Source organism: Eleginops maclovinus, chromosome 17 (genome assembly GCF_036324505.1).
Source record: "Eleginops maclovinus isolate JMC-PN-2008 ecotype Puerto Natales chromosome 17, JC_Emac_rtc_rv5, whole genome shotgun sequence".
NCBI classification, from domain to species: Eukaryota; Metazoa; Chordata; class Actinopteri; order Perciformes; family Eleginopidae; genus Eleginops; species Eleginops maclovinus.
The window spans coordinates 16,018,434-16,044,775 of record NC_086365.1 but is presented as its reverse complement, the minus strand read 5'-3'; the positions used below and the strand labels follow the sequence as shown (position 1 = coordinate 16,044,775).

The 26,342-nt window shown below is 44.0% G+C and overlaps 1 protein-coding gene across 1 annotated transcript; it reads left to right on the top strand.

Moving 5' to 3' along the window:
* The first annotated feature begins 810 nt into the window (after positions 1 to 810).
* Positions 811 to 25,435, top strand: LOC134879196 (SLIT-ROBO Rho GTPase-activating protein 1-like). The gene is given in 25 exon segments (XM_063905559.1): positions 811 to 910; positions 994 to 1,079; positions 9,756 to 9,951; positions 10,240 to 10,294; positions 10,382 to 10,489; positions 13,947 to 14,009; positions 14,610 to 14,807; positions 15,066 to 15,194; positions 15,806 to 16,027; positions 16,190 to 16,291; positions 17,463 to 17,660; positions 18,425 to 18,509; positions 18,610 to 18,637; positions 18,723 to 18,756; positions 18,952 to 19,012; positions 19,403 to 19,480; positions 19,698 to 19,832; positions 19,968 to 20,073; positions 21,172 to 21,396; positions 21,805 to 21,884; positions 22,189 to 22,369; positions 22,818 to 22,949; positions 23,583 to 23,745; positions 23,747 to 23,902; positions 24,815 to 25,435. Coding segments are annotated over 24 exon segments (3,219 nt in total). The 5' UTR covers positions 811 to 910; positions 994 to 1,012; the 3' UTR covers positions 25,232 to 25,435.
* The last annotated feature ends 907 nt before the right edge of the window (positions 25,436 to 26,342 follow it).

Here is a 26,342-nt window from a genome sequence, read left to right as displayed (position 1 = left end):
ATTGAAATATCAAGCATTACCTAGGTTTTCTAGATAGAAAGTATCAGCCCAAAATATTTGGGAATATGTGGAAAAATAAGTAAATACTTGGGGGAAAAAAGCACAGAAATTGCATAGTAAATACAAGGATTAAACGTTAAAATAATTGTTATATATTGTAGTACAATGTGAATTGTTTTACTTTATTTCTTATGGCAATATTCATAATTTAATCTATTTTAATGTATCTTTAAATTGTAGATATATTCCGTGTTAAATACTAAATAACTCCTCTTTATATTTGTAATACATTACAGTATTTGCTGCTATACTAGATGCCTTTTCCAATTTTAAAATCACCATTTCTATTTATTTAGGACATCTAAATCAGCAATTAAGTGAATCATTTGAAGCATTTATATTTTGGTAATTGCCTCCACTTGTTCTACCGTTAATGAATGCTGCTCTGTGACTGGCCTCCTCAGCTGTCAATCATCTCTCTGTCCCGCCTCCAGTGCTGACACACCCATTTTTTCTTACCGGCATTTTTCATTTCCTCTCACCGCTGTTATTACCACCGGTGTGCATGTGAGAGAGGTGACGTCGGGGTGAAGCGAACACCTCACACCGGCAGTGTCAGCGTGTGTGTGTGTGTGCGTGAGAGTGTGTGTGAGGGTGTGTGGTCCATGCATTAGTGGGCGTGTGCCCGCTCCTCCCTGCAGACCCGTGCATGTGATGCATTTTTGCTCGCGCTGCAGAGGAAGACAGCAGTTAATTGAGTCTCTTATTCAGAATTTTTTACAATTTTTTTAATTGGATTTCTGATGTTTTTTGCGCGTCCCCGCTGCAGCAAAGAGTGTGTGAGAGTGTGTCCGCGCAGCTCCTCCTCCTCTCCTCTTCCTCGCTCCTCTTCCTCTCCTCAGTGCTGGAGGTGCGGGATCTCTGCAGCTCTGGATGGATCTAAGTAGATTTTTATTTTGCTGATTTTTAATCATTTTTATTTTTCACCTGCAGTCACCTGCACCGTGACGTCATGTCAAACTCCAACAAGAGCAAGAAGGACAAAGAAATCCTGGCAGAGTACGAGAGCCAGGTGAAAGGTAAGAGCAGTTCATTATCTTACACTGCGGCCTCACACACACACACCTGTCTGCCAGCATGCATTGCATTCATTCATCCAGGGTGTGTGTGTGTGTGTGTGTGAGCTGACACCTCACCATGAGACGTCAGGATTTCTGGGTTCATCCTGAGTGCTGCATGGCGCCTGAGGTGGGAGGAGGGTGTGTGTCTGTGTGTTGGTGTGTGTTCTGCAGAGCCTTTTAATCTCTTTTAGCCTGTGTGTGTGTGTGTGTGTGTGTTTATTATTTGAAACACTCAGACCTGAGGCGAGTCTGGCTCTTCTATTGGTATTCCTCTGAGGCTGTGACTGCAGCTGTGTGTGTGTGTGTGTGTGTGTGTGTGTGTGTGTGTGTGTGTGTGTGTGTGGTCTCCAGTAGATCACCTGATGCAAAACAAGGGGCATCTATTTAAGGTGACCACAGAAAGTCCTGTAATAATGTTTTCCATGACCGTGGGACCCCCCTCTTCCTCCTCCTCTTTTCGGTCCTCCTCTTCCTCCTCCTTCTGGGCGCCATGGTTACCACCATCCCTGCTTCGTAGGGGCGGCGACGGACGAGTCGAATGACCTTTTAGTACTACTACAACTCCTGATACCCACTCCTCTCCACATGCAGCACAGACCATCATTTCTATTCTACATTTTCTTCTGGAAGCCGTGCGAAATGCAAACTGGAATACAGTATTCCATTTCCACATTCCCAGATCTGCCCTCTTTCATTCCTGCACAGCTCGCTCTCCCTCGCCACATGGCTCCTCACACCTCCATCTTCACTTGTCACCTACTCCCACTCCTCCAGCAGCAGCCTCACTGCCAGCTCTGAACCTCGTCTGGAATAATATACTGCCTTTATTACTACAGCTTAGCTTCCTCTGCAGAGGCTCATTCAGAAACAATTCCCTTCCTTATTTCTCTTCCTTTCCTTGCTTCCTCCTCTTCCTCCTTATTCTTTAGATCAGATTAGATTCCACCTCCTTGTCTCTGCACAGAGCACGAAGACACAGAAATGCAGTCAGCTTCTAACCAGAAGAGTTTTCAGGTATAATGTACATGTGAGGGATATGAACAGTCTGATGTATTTACACTGCACACTATAAGGAGGTACACACATGACACACACAGTATAGGAATTGAATACACTATAACAAATACACAGTGTAATACAGACACTATCCACAGAGTAAGTATGAATATACTGTAGAGCATTATTGACATTTCAAATCCTTGCTCTTCCTCCTTCTCTTCCTTCTTTTGTTTCCTTTCTTTTACCTTCCCTTGCTTCCTCCTCTTCCTCAGTTCCTTCCCTTTCTTTGCTTCCTCCTCATTTCATTCCCTTTCTTCCTCCTTTCTTTCCCTTCCCATGCTTCCTCCCCTTCGTCCTGTCCCTCCCTTTCCTTGCTTCCTCCTTCCCTTCCATTTCCTAATTTCCTTTCCTTTCTTTGCTTCCTCCTCATTTTCTTCCCTTGCTTCCTCCTTTCTTTCCCTTCCCTTGCTTCCTCCTTTCTTTCCCTTTCCTTGCTTCCTCCTTATTTCCTTTCCTTGCTTCCTCCTCTCCCCCCTTTCCTTACTTCATTCTCTCATTCACCCTCCTGTCCTCTTTCTGTCACACAATGAGTCCAAAGTGATTACATTTAATGGAGTGTGTGTGTGTGTGTGTGTGTGTGTGTGTGTGTGTGTGTGTGTGTGTGTGTGTGTGTGTGTGTGTGTGTGTGTGTGTGTGTGTGTGTGTGTGTGTGTGTGTGTGTGTGTGTGTGTGTGTGTGTGTGTGTGTGTGTGTGTGTGTGTGTGTGTGTGTGTGTGTGTGTGTGTGCGCGCGCGCGCGCCTGGCCCACACACACAATTGGGGATGCCCCGCATTGAAGTAACCGCTGGGATGAAGCCTCTCCTCCAGCCTCCTCCTGGCATATGGATCTGTAACTATGTGCTTCCCAAGTCTGCCTCCCTGCACTGTCTCCTGATTGGTCGGTGCTGGAGGTGGTGTGTAATGTATACACACACCAGGAGGAGGAGTAGGAGGAGGAGGTGGGGTCCACTAGGTGAGCCTCCAGAAAAGGTAGATTGTGCACAGTGCTGACGAAACATAATCGTGTGTTTGACTGATATTCAGTGTGTGTGTGTTTGTGACACCTCCTCTGTGTGAAGGAGGAGGTGTGAAGAGAATAGAGCCCTGCGGGGGGGGGGGGGGTGCTTCCTGCTGCACGCTGCGGAGATTCAGGCTGCAGCCCTTTATTTTGCCTGCGTGTGCATGCAGGTGATTAGTGACCCCCGCATACCTGCAAGACAACACTGAGGGGCGAGGGTGAAGGGGATTATAGATCGTCTCCTCAGTTAGTGTCATGTTTAAATTAAAAGGCCAGTGTGTGTGTGTGTGTGTGTGTGTGTGTGTGTGTGTTTTTTGATGATCCAGCAGCACTTTGCCCCCGTGTCCTTGGACCTGGTCGCCACGGTAACGGTCACCTGGGGTGTGTGCGCGCTTCCTGTTTCTGTGACATCACACCCTCATACTGTATTTAGACGAGGTACACACGGTGTGAAACGTAGAGGAATAATGAGGATCAATGGATGAGTCAGCATCGCTGTGAAGAGGAGGACGAGGAAGTGAGACATCGGATCATTACGATCCAACTAACATATATTTTACTATCATTTGCTTCTTCCTCCTTTCTTTCCCTTCCGTTGATTCCTATATTTCCTCCTTTCCTTTCCTAGTCCATGCTTCCTCCTCTTCCACCTCCTCGCCGTAATTGATCAGTAAAATGCCAATTACAGGTTCCTCCCTCTCAATGTCACGCCTTCAACTAACTTCTTTCTCCCACCGATTCTTAAAACCAATTAGAAATATAAAGTTTAATAGGATAAAAGACAAATGTAACCATCATGCATTGATATTTAACAACTGGAACCCGACTCCCACAGCTTCAACCAGTATAACCCACCTTTGCACCCATCAGTCCAGAATATAGAGACATAACCCAGAACACATCAGGAGGAAATGTCACAAATACAAACCTGTGTATCCTGGAGAAGATAACTACATTTCCCAGGGTGCTTAGCAAGAAATACCCAACCTTCAACCTGTAGGAGGCTGTGGCGCAGGGGGGTAGTGCGCTGGTCTTCGGTTCAGTTACTTATCGTTGTGTTCCTGGGCAAAACATTGGATAAAAGCGTCTCATAAGTGACATGTAATGTGTTCACTAATCAGAAGTGGTGTGGCTGCTCTGATTCGCACCTCCGACCATTAAATTAGCACATGGTTCAGTGCGTTTCTTACTCCGTCTTTTGCTCAAACTGACACCAAACCCTGATGTCTGTAGCTGAACGTTCTAGTCCTGAGAGTCCACTTCCTGTTTGTCGAATATGAATATCAATGAACGTCTTCGGCTCTTTCCCTGCTCACTTTTCTTCACCAGTGTTCCTGTAGCTCAGCCCTGACTGCACGGCGGCAGGTTGAGCTTGAGAATAAGTCGTTTTGATCTCTTCTGATACTTGCGTTAGTGCACAATTTAGATGAATCCAGTTCCCTGTAGAGCCTCCGGAGGTGTAATGAGATGCTGTTGGAATCGTTTCCCGGCTGCAACTCAGACTCTTCAAAGAGGAGAGTCTAGACACCGCCGTCTCCAGGTGCAGATACCGCTCCGCTCCCTGGCAGCGGATTCTCTCTCTGCTATGAAGGTTTCCTCTGTGTTATCTCAATAAATGTGAATCTGCAGCCAAACTCAGCTTTTTATTCAGACTGTGTGAGCATATGACATCACTAATGTGGAGCCACACAGGTGAGGAGATTACTCTGGTCGTTCAGGGTGCAGGGGGGTCAACATGTTGCACGTTTTCTGAAGAAACAACCAATCAGAAGACGTGTCGTTGCTCTCTGAGGAGTCAGGAAGTTCTTATGATAGATTTGAAAGAGTTTTAGCCGCAGATGTATTGATAGTAACGTCTGACTGAAGACTCAATTCCTTCCCTTGCTTCTTCTTTCTTTCCCTTCCCTCGCTTCCTTCTCTTCCTTCTTTACTTTCCTTCTTTCCCTTTCCTTGCTTCCTCCTTTCCTTTCTGGCTTCCTCCTCTTCCTTCTTTTCTTCTCTTTCCTTGCTTCCTCCTTCCCTTTCCTTGCTTCCTCCTCATTTCCTTCCCATGCTTCCTTCTTTCTTTCCCTTCCATTGCTTCTTCCTCTTCCTGCTTTCCTTTCCTTTCTGTGCTTCCTTCTCTTCCTTCTTTACTGTCCTTCAATCATTTTATTTGAGTGAAAATGATTCTCAAACCAAATAAATAATCGTAGAATTGAACAGAATCCTTCAGTGCGTCGTCCCAGCAGTGTCTCCCTGTCCTGAACGCTTCCTCCAAAGCAGGCCCTCGAGCTCTGCAGGGTTTCAGATCGAATCAGACATCCGATTTCCCGGGACAAATTCTTTTATTCTTGTAGTATTGTCTGCAGATCCCCCCCCCCCCCCCCTCTGATCAAAGAGGCTGAGTCTTGTCTCCGGGGTTGGGACTAGGACACGCTCTCTGAGAGGAAGAAGCATCTCAGACTTCAAAAGAGGGTAGAAGTGCGGCGGGTTTCCCTCCTTTCACTTCCAATTCAGCGTGATCCAAGCGGGGGAGTTTCATTGATAAAATCTCGGCTCTGTGGAGGATCTGCCTGAATCATCCTCTGTTTTTCAGCAACGCCTGGCCTTTATTTCACTCAATCAGCAGAGATAACCTGTATCCTGATTAACTGATGCTTTGTTTGGGTTATAAATGACACACCTCAGATATTCAGTCACAAAGTAAAGCTGCTGTTCTCTAAATCCTTTGAGCTAAATGCTAACATGTCTAACAGGTGTATACTATAGACCACAATCAACCTGATCCTTTCAGCATGCTAACAGTTGCTAATTAGCATCAGAGCTAAGGCTGAGTGTAATTTCTTTTGCAGGAACTATCACATTTGATCTTCAGAGGAAGTGTTTACAAATCACCGTGAGCAGCAAATGTTTAGATAGTTGCTGAGATATTTCAGTTTCTTCCTCTGAGTTTATCTAAAGAGTCTCACATCGTTTTGTCGGCGGTGAAGTGAACATGCTCGCTCTCTGATGTGAAATCCCAACGGAAATATGAACGGGATTGTTTAGGAAACCAGGAAACAGGCTGCTACACAGAGCTACTTTGTTCTATTCCTCACATTTGCTTATAGTCTTCAGCCTATGAGGGAAACGGTGTACTTTTGGGGACCAGGATTGGAAATTTGATTAAATTTACGGCAGCTTTTCCCCGTTAGTCAGCCAGGTGATGCAAACCTCCCTCTACTCGCTAACGGCCCATTGGTTTAATGGTCCACTTGTGGCTTTCCAACACCACTCATACACCTTATTTGTGAATGCAGAAATATCTCTAGAGATCTAGTTTCTTCATTTTGCTCTCAAAGCTCCCCAGATCTGTGCATTTAACCTTAAATTGTTCAAGATGTAAGCGCAGTTTAGCTCACTTTGTAGTCCCCATGCAGAGTTTGAATCCAGACCATTGCTCCAGAACCCCATAGACCTCACAATGTCCTGTGTTTCCTCTCATCAAATGTCCGGTTTTGGAGATTAATGGAATATTAATCTGCTTAATGCAATCACAGTTCTGCGGATCAAAGCGGTTTAGAGCCTTGGGTTTCTCCTTGTGTGTTAATCTGTTCTCCCGTAAACGCTCTGCAAAGCTACACTAGCTCTTATTTCCTGTCGGGATGCTAAGCTAACGGCCTGCTGGTTGTAGCATGGTGTACGGATCTCACTGTCGTCAAAAAAACTCTTGATTTAAAGCATAATGCATCAATGGGGCGTCACATTTTCACACATTCATATATCATTACGCTTGATAGTGTTTACTCTACTGTACGGTGTTTCATTTTTCACTCGTCTCGTATCTTATGCTTCACTTATTTCTGGACTTAATTGATGATAAACACACAGTAGCTTTGTGCATGATGATAAATGGCAGTGAATCTTTGGATCAGAAGCCGCTAACATCCTGACTCATGGAGACCCAACACCAATTAAGAAAAGTGATTAAACCTCTCAGCCGCCGGGACGCCTCACACCTTATTTTGGAATGTCCCGCTTGGGCCCCGGCAGCCAATCAGAAGCCGGTATTTCCCCCCCCCCCGCCCAGGGTGTGATGTGATGCAGCGTTCGGGGGCCGCAGAGCAGACATTCATCTATCTGAAAGTGTTGCTCATTCCCAGTGTGAGATGGCAGCCATTTTAAATTAGTAGGCTAACATTGCAAAAAAGGAAATCAATAACACACACACACACACACACACACACACACACACACACACGCACACACACGTACAGTAGCACAGAGAGAGTTTCATGCTCTTGTGAGGACCAAAGGCCAGCGTTTCTATAGAGATCTATGAAGTGTGTGTGTGTGTGTGTGTGTGTGTGTGTGTGTGTGTGTGTGTGTGTGTGTGTGTGTGTGTGTGTGTGTGTGTGTGTGTGTGTGTGTGTGTGTGTGTGTGTGTGTGTGTGTGTGTGTGTGTGTGTGTGTGTGTCGATGCGGCAGATCCGAGCTCTTTTCTTCACCTTCCTCATCACATGGTTTGCACGCAGTGTGTGGTTGCCAAGACAACAGGTAGTGGAGTGGATAGGGTCCCCACGGGGATTGGTGTGTGTGTGTGTGTGTGTGTGTGTGTGTGTGTGTGTGTGTGTGTGTGTGTGTGTGTGTGTGTGTGTGTGTGTGTGTGTGTGTGTGTGTGTGTGTGTGTGTGTGTGTGTGTGTGTGTGTGTGTGTGTGTGTGTGTGTGTGTGTGTGTGTGTGAGAGGTGGGGTTATCATTGTGTATTCTGTACTCGCTCTTCTTCTCCTGCTGCATAGATCGGCTCTGAAACAGCCCGACCAGCAGAGCGTGCAGCCAGAAATTACCATGCTGTGTGTGTGTGTGTGTGTGTGTGTGTCTGTGTAGACAGTGTCTATGTGTGGGTTTTTGTATGCGGTCAGAGGATGTCTTCCAAGGTGACTCCTGAGAAGAAATTGGACCGTCTCCATCAGTAATTATAAGGGATTAAAGAGAGAGTGAAGGGAGGAGGAGGAGGAGGAGGAGGAGGAGGAGGAGGAGGAGGAACAATTAGCTGATTAATTAACAGAGAATCAACATTATTTACCAATATGCACACAGCTTCTGTTTTATTCCCTGGAGATCAAATATCTGCAGGGTTTCAACAAAGAAGGCAACTGGAAGATGCTCCTCGTGATTTGAAGATTTGTGCTGGACTTTATGACGATTTCCTGATAAATGTAATGGACTTTTAGTCTTAGTAATGGCGTTTATTTATGATAATAATGTGAGTGTTTCTCGGGGTCTTTGCTCCACACTGAAGTGTGTGAACAGAGTTGGTAGGTCTGCTTTAATCCACACGTTACCTCTGCTCCTGTAATGCCGTTACTCTCCCCGCTGAGAGACCAACAAATGGCTTTAGATCACACCATAGGACGGTGTTTCTACAGTTTGCATTTGAGGAATTGAACATGAGACTCTGACATGTCTGGAAGGAGGTCAGGACACATGATGGATGAGCTGCTGTGATTACAGTGTGTGTGTTTGGTTGTTCTGCAGCCTGACGTGTGATTTATTGAAGGCGATCACAGCAGACGTTCATGTTTAATGTGCTCGGACATGGCCCTTTTCCAACCACAGGCTGCAGATTTATCACCGTATGTATCCTAAAGATCTTTAAATAATCGCATAAACTCGTCTTTAACGAGAGAAGAAGAGTTTACAGCAGTTCATTCATTCATACGGGAAAAGGTCTGTACTTATATATCTCTTCATCAGGTCTCTCCGACCCCTCAAAGCTTTATATACTATGAGTCATTCACCCATTCACACCTCATTCATGCAGAACAGTAACACACACACACACACCGTTGGCCATCGGGAGCACCTCAGGGTTCAGTATATTGATTGCACGGGCGGGGATCGAACCAGCAACCTTCTGGTGGAAAGACGATAAGACAGATAAATGCAGATGTGTTTACTGACTGAAAACTGATCATTGAAAAAGGTTTATTTCCATTTAAAGAGTCATTCAGTCATGCTGCACTGTCATTGCAGGTGAGGAGTTTGCCGGGGTTGATAAACTCCCTAAAAAAGAGACAGACCTCCTTTCCTACAGTACCCTAACATCTTGCCTCAGTTGAATGTCCGACGGAATTGTTGCGGGAGAGAAAACCAGACGTGTCTGAGATCTTTCCTCATCTCAGCGTCTCCAACTCACAGTAAATAATAACTCTCTGTGCGCTGCGTCCTTTAAATGAACCTCTGCAACACCATGTATAATCCCTCACAGCTGGCGAGACACATTTCAAGGTCATGAAGATACCGAACGGGTGAAGAATAGGCCCCATTTTCTTCATCTCACTGCATCACAACAACATGAGTGATTCACATGAGGCAGTAACACAGAACCTGCCATTTTGAGGAGGTTAAATTAAGTATAAACATTACAGTTGTTTCCCTACCACGGAAAAACAAATCTTATTTACACTGACATGCGTGTGTGTGTGTGTGTGTGTGTGTGTGTGTGTGTGTGTGTGTGTGTGTGTGTGTGTGTGTGTGTGTGTGTGTGTGTGTGTGTGTGTGTGTGTGTGTGTGTGTGTGTGTGTGTGTGTGTGTGTGTGTGTGTGTGTGTGCAGATGTGCGGGCGCAGTTGGTGGAGCAGCAGCGGTGTCTGGAGCAGCAGACGGAGATGCGGGTGCAGCTGCTGCAGGATCTGCAGGACTTCTTCAGGAAAAAGTCCGAGATCGAGACGGAGTATTCCAGAAACCTGGAGAAGCTCGCCGAGAGGTTCATGGCCAAAACACGCAGCACCAAGGACCACCAGCAGTACAAGTAGGAGTCGACAACAACACATGTTTACTCAAAAATTAAGGCTCATTTATCACGTGTGTTTGATTTAATTTATTTGATATTTAATCAAAAATAAAATGTAATTATGAAAATAAATTGTATTAAATTAATAAAAGTTATTCCCAGAAATAAAATTGCATCAATAAAAAATAAAACTATTAAAGACCTTTTGTTTAAAAACCAAAAGGAAATGAACACAAGGAAACGTTCTAATAACAAAAAGCTAATTAAACATCACTTTAAACTAACTGTCTGTGCTTGTGCTTCCAGGAAGGACCAGAACCTGCTCTCTCCGGTGAACTGCTGGTACCTGCTGCTGAACCAGGTCAGTCTCCCTGCGTTTCAGAGACTCTTTAATAATCAGAAACATCATAGATAATCCTCCCTCACCCCTCCTCTCTGTCTCTCCCAGGTGAGGAGGGAGAGCAAGGACCACGCCACCCTGAGCGACCTCTACCTGAACAACGTCATCTCCCGCCTCACTCACATCAGCGAGGACTCGGCCCGCCTGCTCAAGAGGGTCAGCAAACACACCTCATCGTCATGCAGATCATATTCTGGAAGTTCCCCTTAATCTAGCCTGTGTACATGAGATAAGATAAACCTTTATTGATCCTGGAGGGAAACTCAGGTGTTTCAGCAGCAACAGGAAGATAGAAACAGAGGAGAGGATAGGTGAGGGTTACACAAGGCAGAGAGGAAGACATACTCCGAGGGGAGACTCAGTCCTTCACTCTGTTGTGTATTTTACATTACACACAGGTCAAAAACACACATGAACCCATGCACTATCAGGACCTACACATGCAAAAGGTCTCCTTAACAATAGATCAATAAACATCAGGGTGTTTCTAGTAAAATATAGCATGAGGCGCTAACGTCACTTCCTGTCTAAATTAAGCCTCGCCCACTCTCCTGTGAAAATACTGCATTAGAGTGACGCTGAAAATAATAGTTCCTTCATGTCTAAAAGCTGCTGAGTCAAATATTGCACCTCAAACAACAAATAAATGCAGGGAATATTGACACTCACACACACACACACACACACACCATCCTGCTGACACGATCACTCACTACATCACCAATTAAGGATTCATCCATCGCTGAAAGAAGTCCCAAAAATGCCCCTCTTCCTCTTGTGTGATTAAAAACCGAAGTGAGCAGCTGCTTTAGGAAATGACCGAGCCTTTTTTAAACAAGAAACTATATATCTGTCATCTTCTGTAAAAGATCTACGTCTCCAGAGGAAGCAACTCGTACATTTACGAGCCGCTTGTGAGCTCTACGCTGTGATTGGACATCTTGTCTCAGTCTGCAGCACTTAGTCTCCGGACGCCCCGTCCCGTGACTCGGCTCCTCTGTAATAAACCTTCATTAAGGTGTTTTATTGGCAATATAAGCTAAACGTTTAACCGTAAATCCATATATATGTTCCTGTAGGAATCCCATAATTCCCCTCAGAGGCGGCTTTAAATCTGTCTCAGTGATGGATGGGGGGTCTGGGGCGGACCATGACTGTGCAGGAAGAGGAGGACGCGTCATAAATCCTGCGCACATAATGCAGAGAAATACGTGTTTCATTTACATGATATCACAGGGCCATAAGGGGCAGGGTGCTCCTTTTAGTAGGACTGATGCGGGGGGGGTTAAGTGGAAGAAGTAGTAGTAATACAGCACTATAAGGACACTTCATTACTGGTGAAAGCCCGGCTACTTCCATATTTGAAGGCCTTGTCTTTAAGTGTGGAAGTGTCAGCTAAATCTACTTTAATGCAGGCTTCTTTAACGGATGAATGTATACTTAAAATCAAATGTATTTAAACAAGTAAATCCATGTATTTCAAATGTTCTAGAAAATATATACAAGAACTACCAATCACGCTTCTTTATGGATGTTTGTCCTCAAACCTTATTTTCCCTAAAACAAGTAACTATATATCACACATAAGAAGAAGTGCCTTTTATTGCTGAAGTTGTTGGAGCTTTTTACTGCTCCTTGAGTTAGCAGCAGTTTTAGTCCTTCAGTATCGCTCTACATGTTCTCTGCAGAGCTGCAGGCTCGTTGATCTTAATGCAAAGTAAAGTCAGTTTCCCCCTGGGTTTTTTTCCCGCTGCCTCGTCAGAGTTTAACAAATTACACACACACACACACACACACACACACACACACACACACACACACACACACACACACACTCTAACTTTAGCTCGCTGCGTTCATTATTAATCCCTCCTCCGGCTCGTCTTTTATTCATCCCGACTAAAGTGCAGCGGCTATAAACGGAAAGACCTCCATCACACACACACACACACACACACACACACACACTGGGAGAGGAGGAGACGCCATGACAACGGCAACAGCCCTGTGGCCATGGCGACGGGCTCAGCTGATTCTCAGCAGGCGCCATGGGAACGAGGGATGGGAATCATAGTCATTTTATCATAATGTAATATTAATACTGAGGCTGCCGAGGAGACACTGTGGAGGAATGTATTCATTATTATTATTTCTGTACACTGTGGAAGAAGTGTTCAGGTGTATATCAGTATGTAGTGTCTCTACTTTAAAGAGTCCTCTCCTGCTGATGTTCAGGTGTATATCAGTATGTAGTGTCTCTACTTTAAAGAGTCCTCTCCTGCTGATGTTCAGGTGTATATCAGTATGTAGAGTCTCTACTTTAAAGAGTCCTCCTGCTGATGTTCAGGTGTATATCAGTATGTAGTGTCTCTACTTTAAAGAGTCCTCCTGCTGATGTTCAGGTGTATATCAGTATGTAGTGTCTCTACTTTAAAGAGTCCTCTCCTGCTGATGTTCAGGTGTATATCAGTATGTAGTGTCTCTACTTTAAAGAGTCCTCTCCTGCTGATGTTCAGGTGTATATCAGTATGTAGTGTCTCTACTTTAAAGAGTCCTCTCCTGCTGATGTTCAGGTGTATATCAGTATGTAGAGTCTCTACTTTAAAGAGTCCTCCTGCTGATGTTCAGGTGTATATCAGTATGTAGTGTCTCTACTTTAAAGAGTCCTCCTGCTGATGTTCAGGTGTATATCAGTATGTAGTGTCTCTACTTTAAAGAGTCCTCTCCTGCTGATGTTCAGGTGTATATCAGTATGTAGTGTCTCTACTTTAAAGAGTCCTCTCCTGCTGATGTTCAGGTGTATATCAGTATGTAGTGTCTCTACTTTAAAGAGTCCTCTCCTGCTGATGTTCAGGTGTATATCAGTATGTAGTGTCTCTACTTTAAAGAGTCCTCTCCTGCTGATGTTCAGGTGTATATCAGTATGTAGAGTCTCTACTTTAAAGAGTCCTCTCCTGCTGATGTTCAGGTGTATATCAGTATGTAGTGTCTCTACTTTAAAGAGTCCTCTCCTGCTGATGTTCAGGTGTATATCAGTATGTAGTGTCTCTACTTTAAAGAGTCCTCTCCTGCTGATGTTCAGGTGTATATCAGTATGTAGTGTCTCTACTTTAAAGAGTCCTCTCCTGCTGATGTTCAGGTGTATATCAGTATGTAGTGTCTCTACTTTAAAGAGTCCTCTCCTGCTGATGTTCAGGTGTATATCAGTATGTAGTGTCTCTACTTTAAAGAGTCCTCTCCTGCTGATGTTCAGGTGTATATCAGTATGTAGAGTCTCTTTATGTTTCTCATACTGTCTGTGCTGCAGCACCTCTTTTCACCCTCTGTCTGAAACCAGAGCCCAGTCTGCTCTGATTGGTTTGTTGGCTGGCTCTGTTGTGATTTGTCAACCAGCTTAGAGATGTCCCGCCCCTTCCCCCATCACATACAATTGTGTCGGAGTGCCAACCAGTAGCGCGAGTGTTCCGTGGTGATGTCACCGTGTTCCGGAACTTTAGGATTGTAGCCTTTGGGGACCGTTTACATGCACAGAAACCTATAGAACCTTCTACAGGACAGGGAGCACCACGAAGATCAAGGACTCTTTAATAATATATTCGTTCTCTTGTTTCAGAGTAAGGAGATCATCTTCCAGCTTCAGGAAGACCTCATGAAGCTTCTCAACGAGCTCTACACCGTAAGTAGATTTCTGATGTCCTTATATCTGGTCTTTAACACAAATATTCAGAGAGGTTTTCTTCACAAACCTAAGACGTTCAGGTCTGAAAGAGCGTTAGGATTAATGCGCAGATTTTTCATCAAGTGTGAGGTTTATTTGTGTTCGGAGCGCTGGTGTTAAAAGCTCTTCCTCAGACACTCGGAAGAGAGTGGGTCTGTTAACCTTGAAGAAGAAAAACCTGTTTCCAGTGTCTGGTGCATTTCTCTGAGCGGCTGAGTTATTATGGGCTGCCGTTGCCTATGAGTGGGAAACAGGACACATTGAAACAGGTTTCATTGTTAAAAACTCAAATCATTTAAAATGTTCCATTCAGTCACAATTTAATCTACTACTTTTAGCGTTTCTACTGCGATATTTGGTTTAACTTCTTCTAAATTCTAAGATATGCATCCTGTGTCCTTTAATTTTCAAAATAAAAGACTGTAGCCAAGCATTACACTTTTCTTTTGATGAATAATAATCATACTTTGGTCTAGTTTTTGAGGAAGATGTCACTAAATTGGATCAATGATTGTTGTTACTAATTTAGTTGTTATTTACTTTTCTGCCGTCGCCCAGGTGATGAAGACGTACCACATGTACCACGTGGAGACGATCAGCGCGGAGACCAAGCTGAGGGAGGCGGAGCGCCAGGAGGGTCGGGTGAAGGGCGTGACGGGGTCGGGCGGTGGGGCGGAGCCTGTGTTCGGCCTGAGGATCGAGGAGCGCCATCAGAGACGCAACGCCGCCCGCAAGATGGAGAAGATGAGGGAGAAGGTAGGGACGTCTGGACTGCAGCCATGTTTTCCCAAATAAAAGCATCGTTAACGGCTAAAAATCTCCGAGCGTTTACCTTTACAATCAAGTCAAAATAAAACTACAGAAAAATATACAGAAACAAATGAAGAATTATATCAAATATCTTTTGATCATTCTGTTGTATTTTATTGTATTTATAGCTGAGACACGTCTTTATACTACTTTACTTTATGAAAGAGTTTGTTTCCCAAATATCTGATGTTGTTTCTCCATCAGAGGAAGGCGAAGTACTCTGAGAACAAACTGAAGACGCTGAAGGCGAGGAACGAGTACCTGCTGACTCTGGAGGCAACCAACGCCTCCGTCTTCAAGTACTACATCCACGACCTGCCCGACATCATCGACGTGAGAACCCGCTTTGTTTTATTCATTCACAGAGAAGAGAAAACAGGAACACCATCACAGGGCAAGATAGAAAGCCGTCCTCCTTAAAGGACTCAAAAAGGGATCTATTAAAGTTTAATTAAATGTCCTGTTTCACGTTTGCTGGAGCAGAAAGTAGAATTTGTTCCCTTTTATCCTACAAACCTTCCTTCACGCTGCGGTGACTCTCAGCAGGAATAAAAACGCAGGGTCAATTATTTATTCAACAAGGCCATTCAACGTGCTTCAACAGCCAAACTGCAAGGAAACCCATTTGCATTGAAATACATTTTAAAGCAGTTGTTGAAAGCTATGTTAGCTTATGAATATTCATTTTAATGACACAATTTGACTTTTAGTTTAATAAATATTCATTATAATGATATTATGTTTTTATTCTTTATTTTTTATATATAAAGATATTTGTATTTTACATTTTAATTTTATTTTTCTGTCTTTTTTTACTTTTTTTAATAAATAATTTGTATTCATCTTTAATTTTATGGAATTCTTAACAGGAGCAACTTTAATGAACCCCACTTTCCCTGGGGATAAATACAGTATAATAAAGTGTCCTGGTTCTGTCTGCTCAGTGCTGTGACCTAGGGTACCACTCCAGTCTGAGCCGGGCCCTGAGGACCTACCTGTCTGCAGAGCTGAGTCTGGAGGCCTCCCGGCGGGCGGGGCTGGAGGTCCTGGAGGGGGCAGTGGAGGGTCTGGATCCAGCCCGGGACCGGCAGCGTCTGCTGGGCCTCTACCCCACCGCCTTCTGCCCCCCCGCGCGCTTCAGCTTCCAGTCCCACATGGGAGACGCAGTCAGTACCACACGTTCTGAACCATTTTCATGCCACTGACAAACTTCATCTCCTTTTACAGAATAAAAGACTGGATGCTGTTCGAATCCACATCTACACATTATTTGAGTTTTATTTTCTCTGGACAGTGATTTATTTCCTGCTCGTTTCACTTCCTGTCAGGTGACCCAGATCGCCTCCCAGCCTCAGCTGCAGGCCGAGCTCACACTGCGCCTCACACAGCTGCAGACACGCCTCGCCTCTCTGAAGATCGAGAACGAAGAGGTAACACACACACACACACACACACACACACACACACACACACACACTCACACTCACACACACATGCACTCACACACACGCTCACACACACACACACACACACACACACACACACACACACATACAAACCAAGTGATACAGATGTAGAGGGGATGTTGTATTTGTGCCCTGGTCTTACAGGTACGTACAGGTGTTGTTCAGCATGATAAGCTACACATATTAACACCACAGATTTTTGAGGAACTACAGCACGGTCACAGGACTTCACGTCTCCAGTGCTAAGCTAAAGGCGGCTAACGTTGACGTGAGGATGTTTAGTCGTCTCATTTAGACACTTATTACCAAAAGATTTCAGAATTTTGAGAAATAGTCTACATCTCAGAAAAAAAGTTGAATTCTTAGAAAAAATTCAATTCTGAGAAAAGAGTCACATTCTGGGAGACAGTTTATTTTATTTATCAGGCTGTGCGTCTCTAAGTGTTGAACAAAGACATTGCAGAAGCCGGACCCCTCTCTGATTACAGAAGAAAATGTTAATCTGACATTTAAGAACTTTGAAATAGGTCATGATAATCTATGCTGTTATAAGAGGTAATAATGTAGCTGTGTGTGTGTGTGTGTGTGTGTGTGTGTGTGTGTGTGTGTGTGTGTGTGTGTGTGTGTGTGTGTGTGTGTGTGTGTGTGTGTGTGTGTGTGTGTGTGTGTGTGTGTGTGTGTGTGTGTGTGTGTGTGTGTGTGTGTGTGTGTGTGTGTGTGTGTGTGTGTGTGTGTGTGTGTGTGTGTGTGTGTGTGTGTGTGTTTGTGTGTGGGTGTGTGGGCAGCCGCTAACTCAGCCTGAAGGTTATAAAAATGCTGAAGGAGTCTGGATTAATGAGCTGCATCTGCACGCCTCAGCAACACACACTCATACACACACACACACCCTGCTTATCATGTGCAAATAGAAGGTCTTTTACACCCATTATCCTCGCTGTAAATACAAACACACTTTGCATATGGAGCAGGCATAAACGGAGCAGTTGTGCTTGAACATACACACACACACACATCAAAGGTTATGTGAAATGAAACTCCACCCTGAAATTACTTAATAATTCATAAGTCCTGATGCATGAAGCTTAGTTCAGTGTTTAATATGGTGGTACACCCCCCCCCCCCCCCCCCCCGGCAGGTGAAGAAGACCTGGGGGGCGACCCTCACCACTCTGCAGGACATGACGGTTCTGGAGGACTTCGACGTGTCTCAGAGCTTCACTCACAGCCCGTCCTCCGAGTCCGTCAAGTCCAGCGTGTCGGACGGGTACCTGAACAAACCGAGCCTCGCCAAGAAACGGGCCAACCAGCAGGAGACGGAGCTCTTCTACTTCACCGTGAGAAACACTTAAGATAAACCTTAAACTGTACCTTAACTAAGAGAGGAGTCAACCAGCAGGAGACGGAGCTCTTCTACTTCACCGTGAGAAACACTTAAGATAAACCTTAAACTGTACCTTAACTAAGAGAGGAGCTAAACAGCAGGAGACCGAGCTCCTCTACTTAAAAATAGAAAATTAAACTTAGCATTGATGCACATTATCAGAATTTAAATCAGAAATATTTAGATTTTCCTGGGGACATTTTATCTCCAGTTGCTCTGTTTTAGATTCTCCTTAAAATAATAATAATAGATACAAATAAAAATATATATATAATATTTATATTCAAATACAAATATTTCAGTAAAATTAAAATAAAAGATCAAATTCAATTTAAAATAAATAAATGAGAGAACTTAAAATAAGAAAGTGGAAATAAAACAAAGACAGTAGTAATATATAAAATATTCTATAAATATAAAGTAGGACTGAAATCAAAAAGATAAAATAAAGATATTTAAACAAACATAAAAGGTTCAAATAAAATAAATTGAAAAAACATTTCTAAAAACACAGAAGTAAATAGAAATAAAATAATTTAACAAATATATAAAACAAAGACCCAGAACCATTGACCTTCATTAAATGGAGGCAGAATCTGGAAGAAACGGCTTAAAACCGACACATTTGCTTCCTTTTTATTCTTAATAGAGTCTAAAATAATCTTTTACTGGATGCTAGGATATTGTATATTAATCTCTTTATTTCTAAATCCTCAGAAATTCCGCGAGTATCTGGAGGGAAGTAATCTGATCTCCAAACTGCAGGCCAAACACGACATCCTGAAGAAAGCTTTAGCCGAGGGTGAGACGCTCCTTTCCTCTCCCTCTCCCTCTCTCTAATATATTTAAACACACACATGAATCACCTTTAATCTTTACCTGTCGTTGTGTCTCTCCTGCAGGATATAAAGCTGAGCTGCTGACCACCAGGTATGACTTCATGCTTCATGTTTCCTCCTCACGTTGATGTGATCCATGGTCCGTTTCTCACTCTGTTTCTCTCTGATTGTTTCAGCCGTGGGCGGAAGAACTCCCATAGCAAGCATCAGGTAGACTCACTGTTATTTCTGTGTGTTTGTGGTAATCAGGGTCTTTTCCTCCTTTACAGTCCAGATAAAATGACCCACCGGTTACATAAAAGCTGCTACCTGATCCTCCAATATTCACACAGACTCTGTATGTTTTTCAAGTTGAAAAAAAGGAACAGAAAAGTGATTTGATTGAAATATCTGATGTGTTTTCAGGATTCAACTAAAGCCATACCCTTGCTTGTGGAGAGCTGCATCCGCTACATCAACCTGCACGGTGCGTTCACTGTCCCTTTACTCAGACGGTGTTATTGATTGGGTAATTTTAGGAAATTATTAGCAATATACTTTTTAAATATACTTTTTAAATCATTTTTAATATTTATTTTAGTTTTCAGTTTTTTGTAATAATTTCGTATTCTGTTTTGATTTTTCTGTAGGGAAGCTCTTTGTGATGTATCTTTATAAGGTGCTATTTAAGTAAATGAAAAACCGTTATGTTGTTGTTGTTGTTGTTGTTGTTGTGATGGTGGTAAAAACAGCTATTAAGTTGCATTTTAATTGGTATTAAAAAGTTCTTCTGCAGAGACCTGGAAACCCTGTGATCAGTACAAATAAAAGGTGATGAGAATATAGAATAAATAACACCACACGCGTCTGTCCACAGGTCTGCAGCATCAGGGAATATTCCGGGTGTCGGGGTCACAGGTGGAGGTGAACGACATCAAGAACTCCTTCGAAAGAGGTGAGTCTGTCACATGACCCTGAAGGTCACATGAATCCAGGAAGTGTTTACCTCTCTCTGTGTTTGTTTCCAAAGGTAACGACCAGCTGATCGACGATTTTTAAAATGTATTCAATCTAAATGTGCTTCTTTGAATCGTTTTCTTTAGTTGGAGTTGGAGTTGGTTTGTTACATGAATCCAGGAAGTGTTTAACTCTCTCCCTGTTTGTGTCCACAGGTAATGACCCGTTGATCGACGAGGAGAGTAACCACGACATCAACTCTGTGGCGGGGGTGTTGAAGCTTTACTTCAGGGGTCTGGAGAACCCGCTGTTCCCCAAAGAGAGGTTCAATGACCTGCTGTCCTGCGTCCGTGAGTGCCTCCATCTGTCCAAAATTCACAGTGACGTTATATCTGGAGACATTTTAGAAAAGAGGCGGCGCTTTTGTGTATTTCTCCGGGTATGTTGTCGTGTTTCTGACTCCTCTCTGGTCTCTGATGTTCCAGGAATAGAGAACATGTACGAGAGGGCGCAGTGCGTCCGTAAGATCCTGCTGGGCGTCCCGCGAGCCACGCTGGTGGTGATGCGCTACCTGTTCGCCTTCCTCAACCAGTCAGTACACACTCTGATAAAACACACACACAGTCAGTACACACTCTGATAAAACACACAGTCAGTACACACTCTGATAAAACACACACAGTCAGTACACACTCTGATAAAACACACACACAGTCAGTACACACTCTGATAAAACACACACAGTCAGTACACACTCTGATAAAACACACACAGTCAGTACACACTCTGATAAAACACACACAGTCAGTACACACTCTGATAAAACACACACAGTCAGTACACACTCTGATAAAACACACACAGTCAGTACACACTCTGATAAAACACACACACAGTCAGTACACACTCTGATAAAACACACACAGTCAGTACACACTCTGATAAAACACACACACAGTCAGTACACACTCTGATAAAACACACACAGTCAGTACACACTCTGATAAAACACACACAGTCAGTACACACTCTGATAAAACACACACAGTCAGTACACACTCTGATAAAACACACACACAGTCAGTACACACTCTGATAAAACACACACACTGTCACTACACACTCTGATAAAACACACACACAGTCAGTACACACTCTGATAAAACACACACAGTCAGTACACACTCTGATAAAACACACACACAGTCAGTACACACTCTGATAAAACACACACACAGTCAGTACACACTCTGATAAAACACACAGTCAGTACACACTCTGATAAAACACACATACATTTGATGATGATTTCCTCCCATTTCCATCGAGTTCATCCTCTCATCCAGAGCTGAGGAGAGTGGAGAGGCAGTAACGCTCTCTCGTAGTAAAGAGCTCACTCTGCTGCCTCTCTAGTATAAATGGGAGAGAGGAGGGAGAGAGGGAGGCAGGGAGGTGTTTCAGCTGGGATAAAACAATGGTGCTTAAATCAGAGGTATGAAGAGCAGTGAGATTAAAGCAGGAGCTGCGCTGTGAAGAGGAGACATTCAGGATTCGACTTCCGGGTCCTGAAATCGCTGGTGAACCATCACAGGAGCAATAATAGCCAACAACGGTCCAATTAGATGTCCAACAACCCAGAGTTAAGAATCCAGACTAAACTCCACCCCCCCCCCCCATATTTCCCCCCAGCCTGTCCCAGTACAGCGACGAGAACATGATGGATGCTGGGAACCTGGCCATCGTGTTCGGGCCGACGCTGCTGCCCACCCCCGACGCACTGGACCAGGTGGCCTGCCAGGCGCACGTCAATGAGGTCATCAAGACGGTCATCCTGAACCACGACAACATCTTCCCCGACACCAAGGAGCTGCCGGGGCCCGTCTACGAGAAGTGCATGACAGGGGACCAGTACTGGTGAGGGGACCAATCAGAACGCTTGCTTTACCCAACGGGGCCCTGTGCTGCTTTTTGGGGTTTTCTCTAGGTTTTAGTGCATGTAAACGGTCTTCAGAGGCAAAATTGGGAGATTTTCCTAGTTTTTCTTTAGCAGATTTGGTAAAAAACTGATCTGGAGGAAGCCTATCTTTCCCTTTCTCCTCTGAGATAGGAGACAGACTCATGTGACAGGTGTTGGATGCTTTTTTATTTCATGTATTTGCAGCGTTAGTCCATAATGACGTTCTGCTGTCGTTGCTCTAACGCCTCAGACTCTTCTCTGGCAGCCTTTTCTTCCATCTGTGCATCCTCCATTTCTGTTCCCGTGTTAATCTGAGCTTCTTCCTCCTCTTCTTCCTCTTCCTCTTGCTCTTCCTCCTCCTGCAGCGAGAGTCCGTTCAGTGAGCCCGGCGCTCTGGAGGAGGCCGAGCCCGACGGCGGCACCGAGACTCAGACCAGCGACGAGGGTACGCCGACCCCTGACCTTCACACCGTCCTCCCACACACTTCCCAATCCCTCTGTGTGTGTGTGCGCGTGTGTCCCTGCTGGAGAGAGGTTGCTACGGCAACAGCAGCCATGGAGATCCCCCCCTCTTTCATCCTGCCTCCCTTCTCATCTTCTTATCTGTTTCCGATTTAATAGAAAACACTGTTTCAACGCTGCTATCTGATTGGTGTAGCAGTGGGAGGAACAATGCCTTAGAGACAGGTGATTGACAGGTGGCTCTTATCTTCATCTCCCCCTTCTCTCTATTTTCTCCCCCCCTGCAGAGGGAGAGGGCGTGGAGGCGGTGGCGAGGTTCGACTACGTGGGCCGGTCGGGCCGCGAACTCTCCTTCAAGAAGGGGGCGTCGCTGCTGCTGTTCCAGAGGGCGTCACATGACTGGTGGGAGGGGCGGAGCAACGGCAGCCGCGGCCTCGTGCCCCACCAGTACATCGTGCTGAAGGACAGGCGAGTGCTCAGCATGCTTTTATTGAAATCAATGCAGAAATGATATATATATTATTAGATCCAAATGTGCTTTTATTTTGAAATCCTGGTTTCATATTCAAATGTTTTATTAAATCCAAATCTGCTTTTACTTTGAAATAAATGTAATAGTTGTGGTCTTCTCTACATGCTTTTATTTAGAACATCTATTTCCTTTCATTTGAATTGAATTCAAGCTACAAATCAATGTTTCCTGCTTTGATTCTAGCTTTTTATGACATTATTTAACATTAGAGTCTGTAATCACTGTGATCAGCTGCAGTCAGTGATGGATGCAGCAGGATTTGAGGCTCTCTCCTGACAGGAAGTCTCTCTCCGCTCGGTATCGATCCGTTATCTGACGGTTTTCCCGATGTTAGTCCTGACATAGCTTCTCTTCCTCTTCCTCTTCCTCTTCCTCTCTCTGCAGGAACGACGTCATGTCCGACTCGCTCAGCCAGAAGGCGGACAGCGACGGCGGCAGCAGCAGCACCGATGATAAGAGATCCCGCAGCGAGCTGAGCTCCCCCACCGACCTGCGCCCCCCCGACACCTACAACAGGTCCGTCATGTAAGACTGACTCCATTATCTCTCAGAGAGGAGAGAAACACTCTGCCACCTCTAAAAATACCTGAGTGTTCATCACGCTGTAGCACTCTGCTCCTCTGAGACCCCCCCCCCCCCTCTTATTCTCACATACAGGAAGAACTAAAGAGGGGTATTATGAATTATATTTAGAGACAAGACCAAAGAGGGGGGGTATGTTCTGAGAAAAATGACGTTTGTTAACTTAACAGGAAAAGAGGGGCATCATTATCTCATCGGTTGTCTTTCCTTCATCAGTAAAACACTGAATATTATTTGAGGAAGGTTTATTCTGAGGCTCTCAATGAACTCAATATTCTCTGAGATAATATATATATATACAATATATATGTGTGTTTATTCTCAGAGACCCTAACCCTTAAAATACTTAGAAGTCATAAAAACAGAATCTGTCAATGTTTGATTTTCTGAGGATTTCTCGACGTTCTCCCAAATGAAGAGTAAAATGTTAAATATTCTGGGGTTCATTCTTCTTTTCTTCTGATCATTCACACCTATGGAGAAAGGAAATCTCTACTTCTAAACCCCCACCCCTCTCAGAGTCACCCTGTCCCCTCCAGCTCACAGAGTTCTCACTTCCTGTTTCAGTCACCGCAGGAAGCGTACGGACGGGCTGTTCCGGCGTCCTCTGGGCCGCTCCTCCGACTGCCACGGTAACGGGGGGGTGATGGACCGCGGCTCCCCCCCGGTGACGTCGGGTCACTTCAGCCCCCGGGAGCTGCTGCTGGGCCGAGGTCAGGTGATGACCCCCCCCCCTCGACAGCCCCGAGCGCCGCCGCCGCTCAGCAGCCGCCGTAACAATGACGGTGAGTCGCCATGACTCCCTGCGGCGCCCTGAGGACACGCCCATCAGGAGGTCCAGCAGCGGGAACCACGGCTTCACCGACCAACACCGCACACTGGCACAGGTACACACACACACACACACACACACACACACACACACACACACACAGTTATTATTATCATTTATTAACATTAATAGATTGAAGTTTAATTGAAATAACAAATTCTTAGAAATATATTTTTTTTAAAACAATTCTACCAACATTTTAACATTTTAACATTTTTTAAATTATTTTCTAAATTTATTTATCGTACTTTTATTTATTTATTCCGTAAAAGTTTCAACTATTATTTCTTATTTATTGTCATTATTATGTTATTTTTATACTTCCACTTTTTCTCCTCTTTGTATTTGCGTGTCTCCGTCTGATTTTCTGTACATGTTCTTTTTTATAAATAATAATATTATATATTATTATTATTTTAATAATAATATTATATAATATTATTATTTTAATAAGAATATTATATAATATTAAAATAATAATATTATATAATATTAAAATAATAATATAATATTATTATTTTAATATTATATTATTATTTTAATATTATATAATATTATTATTTTAATATTATATAATATTATTTTAATAATAATATTATATAATATTATTATTTTAATAAGAATATTATATAATATTAAAATAATAATATAATATAATATTAATAATATTATATATATTATTTAATATTATATAATATTATTATTTAATATTATATAATATTATTATTTTAATATTATATAATATTAAAATAGTAATATTATATAATATTACTATTAAAATAAGAATATATTTTGTGTTCTTTATTATTTACTTCCTTTATTTTCTGCACCTTGTTTGTGTCATATATATTTACTTATTTAATTAATGTTTGAATAAAAACTTCATCATTAAACTAAAAGGTGCCCCCCAGTCTCTGAGAGGAAGGGTCTCTAAGCCCCTCCCCCTGTCTGTGTCTGCCTGCCTCAGGACCTCCAGGAGACGGTGACGGTGGCCCTCGGTGAGTTCCGGCACCTGGAGCGGGGGGGCTGCCGGCCGGCCCCCGACGTGGTACTGGACACCCTGGAGATGATGAAGAACGGCCCCCCCACTGCCTGCTCCTCCGAGTCCCCAAGCCCCCACAGCACCCCCAGCACCCCGGGCACCCCAGGGACTCCCGGGACCCCGAGCCCCCTCAGCCCTCTGAGCCCCCTCAGCCCGCTGCCCGGACCACCCCCCCGACCCACAAACCCCTCCCCAGACACCCTGGGCTCCTTTAAACCGGTGGCGGCCGCTCGCATGGGACCCCCCCTGCGGCCCCCCGCCCTGAAGCCCAAACCCATGGTCCCACCCAAGAGCAGCACCCCTCCTCTGCCCCCCCCGCTGGACAAATCCTGCACCATGTGAGCCAAAAGAGGCCGAGAGGGGCCGAATCAGGGGCCGAAACCGGGGCCGAATCAGGGGCCGAAACAGGGTCTGAATCAACATGAGGGTCCGGAGCTGTAGTAATAATCTCATATGAGCGTTGGTGTTGTGTGTCGTCAGGTGTGTGTCGGTGTGGGGGGGTTACTCCTCCGTGTGTTGAAGCATTTATCAGAGTCTAGCTGAGGAGACAGGGTCCTGTAGACAAGGGGGGGGGGGGGGGGGGGGGGTTTAGTTCAGCCGCGGGGAAATGTAGTTTCAGTGACGTGGGTGTTGGCTGTGCTGTACTGAGGATAGGCTGGAGGAGGAGGAGGGGGAAGAGGAGGAGGAGGAGGAGGGGGAAGAAGAGGAGGAGGGGGAAGAGGAGGAGGAGGAGGAAGAGGAGGAGGAGCCTGCTGCTGTTTATTAAAGACTGAAAGACTGGCTGCTGTTTCTGAGAGACTGGAGGAGTGAAGCAACGAAGGATCAACAACGACTGAGCGATGAGGATCAGAGAACTGAAGGGGAGAGGTATCTAAATACAGACGCAGGGAGGAGGGGCAATATTCAGGGTAAACACTTGAGATTACAGATGTAAAATTACGGGGAAAAAAGGTAGATATTCTCAGAGAACAAACGTGGAAATGAACGAGAAAGAAACGTAGATATTCTCACAGATCTAATCCTTTTTTTCTTGTAAAATATGCGACGCTCAGAAGAAATGTAAGATTTTATTTATGAGAAAATATATGATATACAAGCAAAGGAAATGAATATTCCCAGAGATTAACGTCACACATTTGTTTTAAAAAACTCATTTATTTAGACTTTAAGTTAAGAGAATATCCAGGGTTTCTTTCTTGTACATTTTCCACTTTTGTCGCTGAAATGGAGTTTTTTCTCCTAAAATCACTTTAGACAATATTCCTGTTTTCAACAAGAACATACTGTATATAGTTTACGAGAAAACACATAGAGATTCATTTAGATTTTAAACTCTTAATCAGGAGTTTTTCTCCTTGTAAAATATCAGAAGAAATGAAAGATTTTATTTCTGAGAAAATATATGATTTTACAAAGTAAATGAATAGAAAAGAGATTAAAGTCACAAACTTAC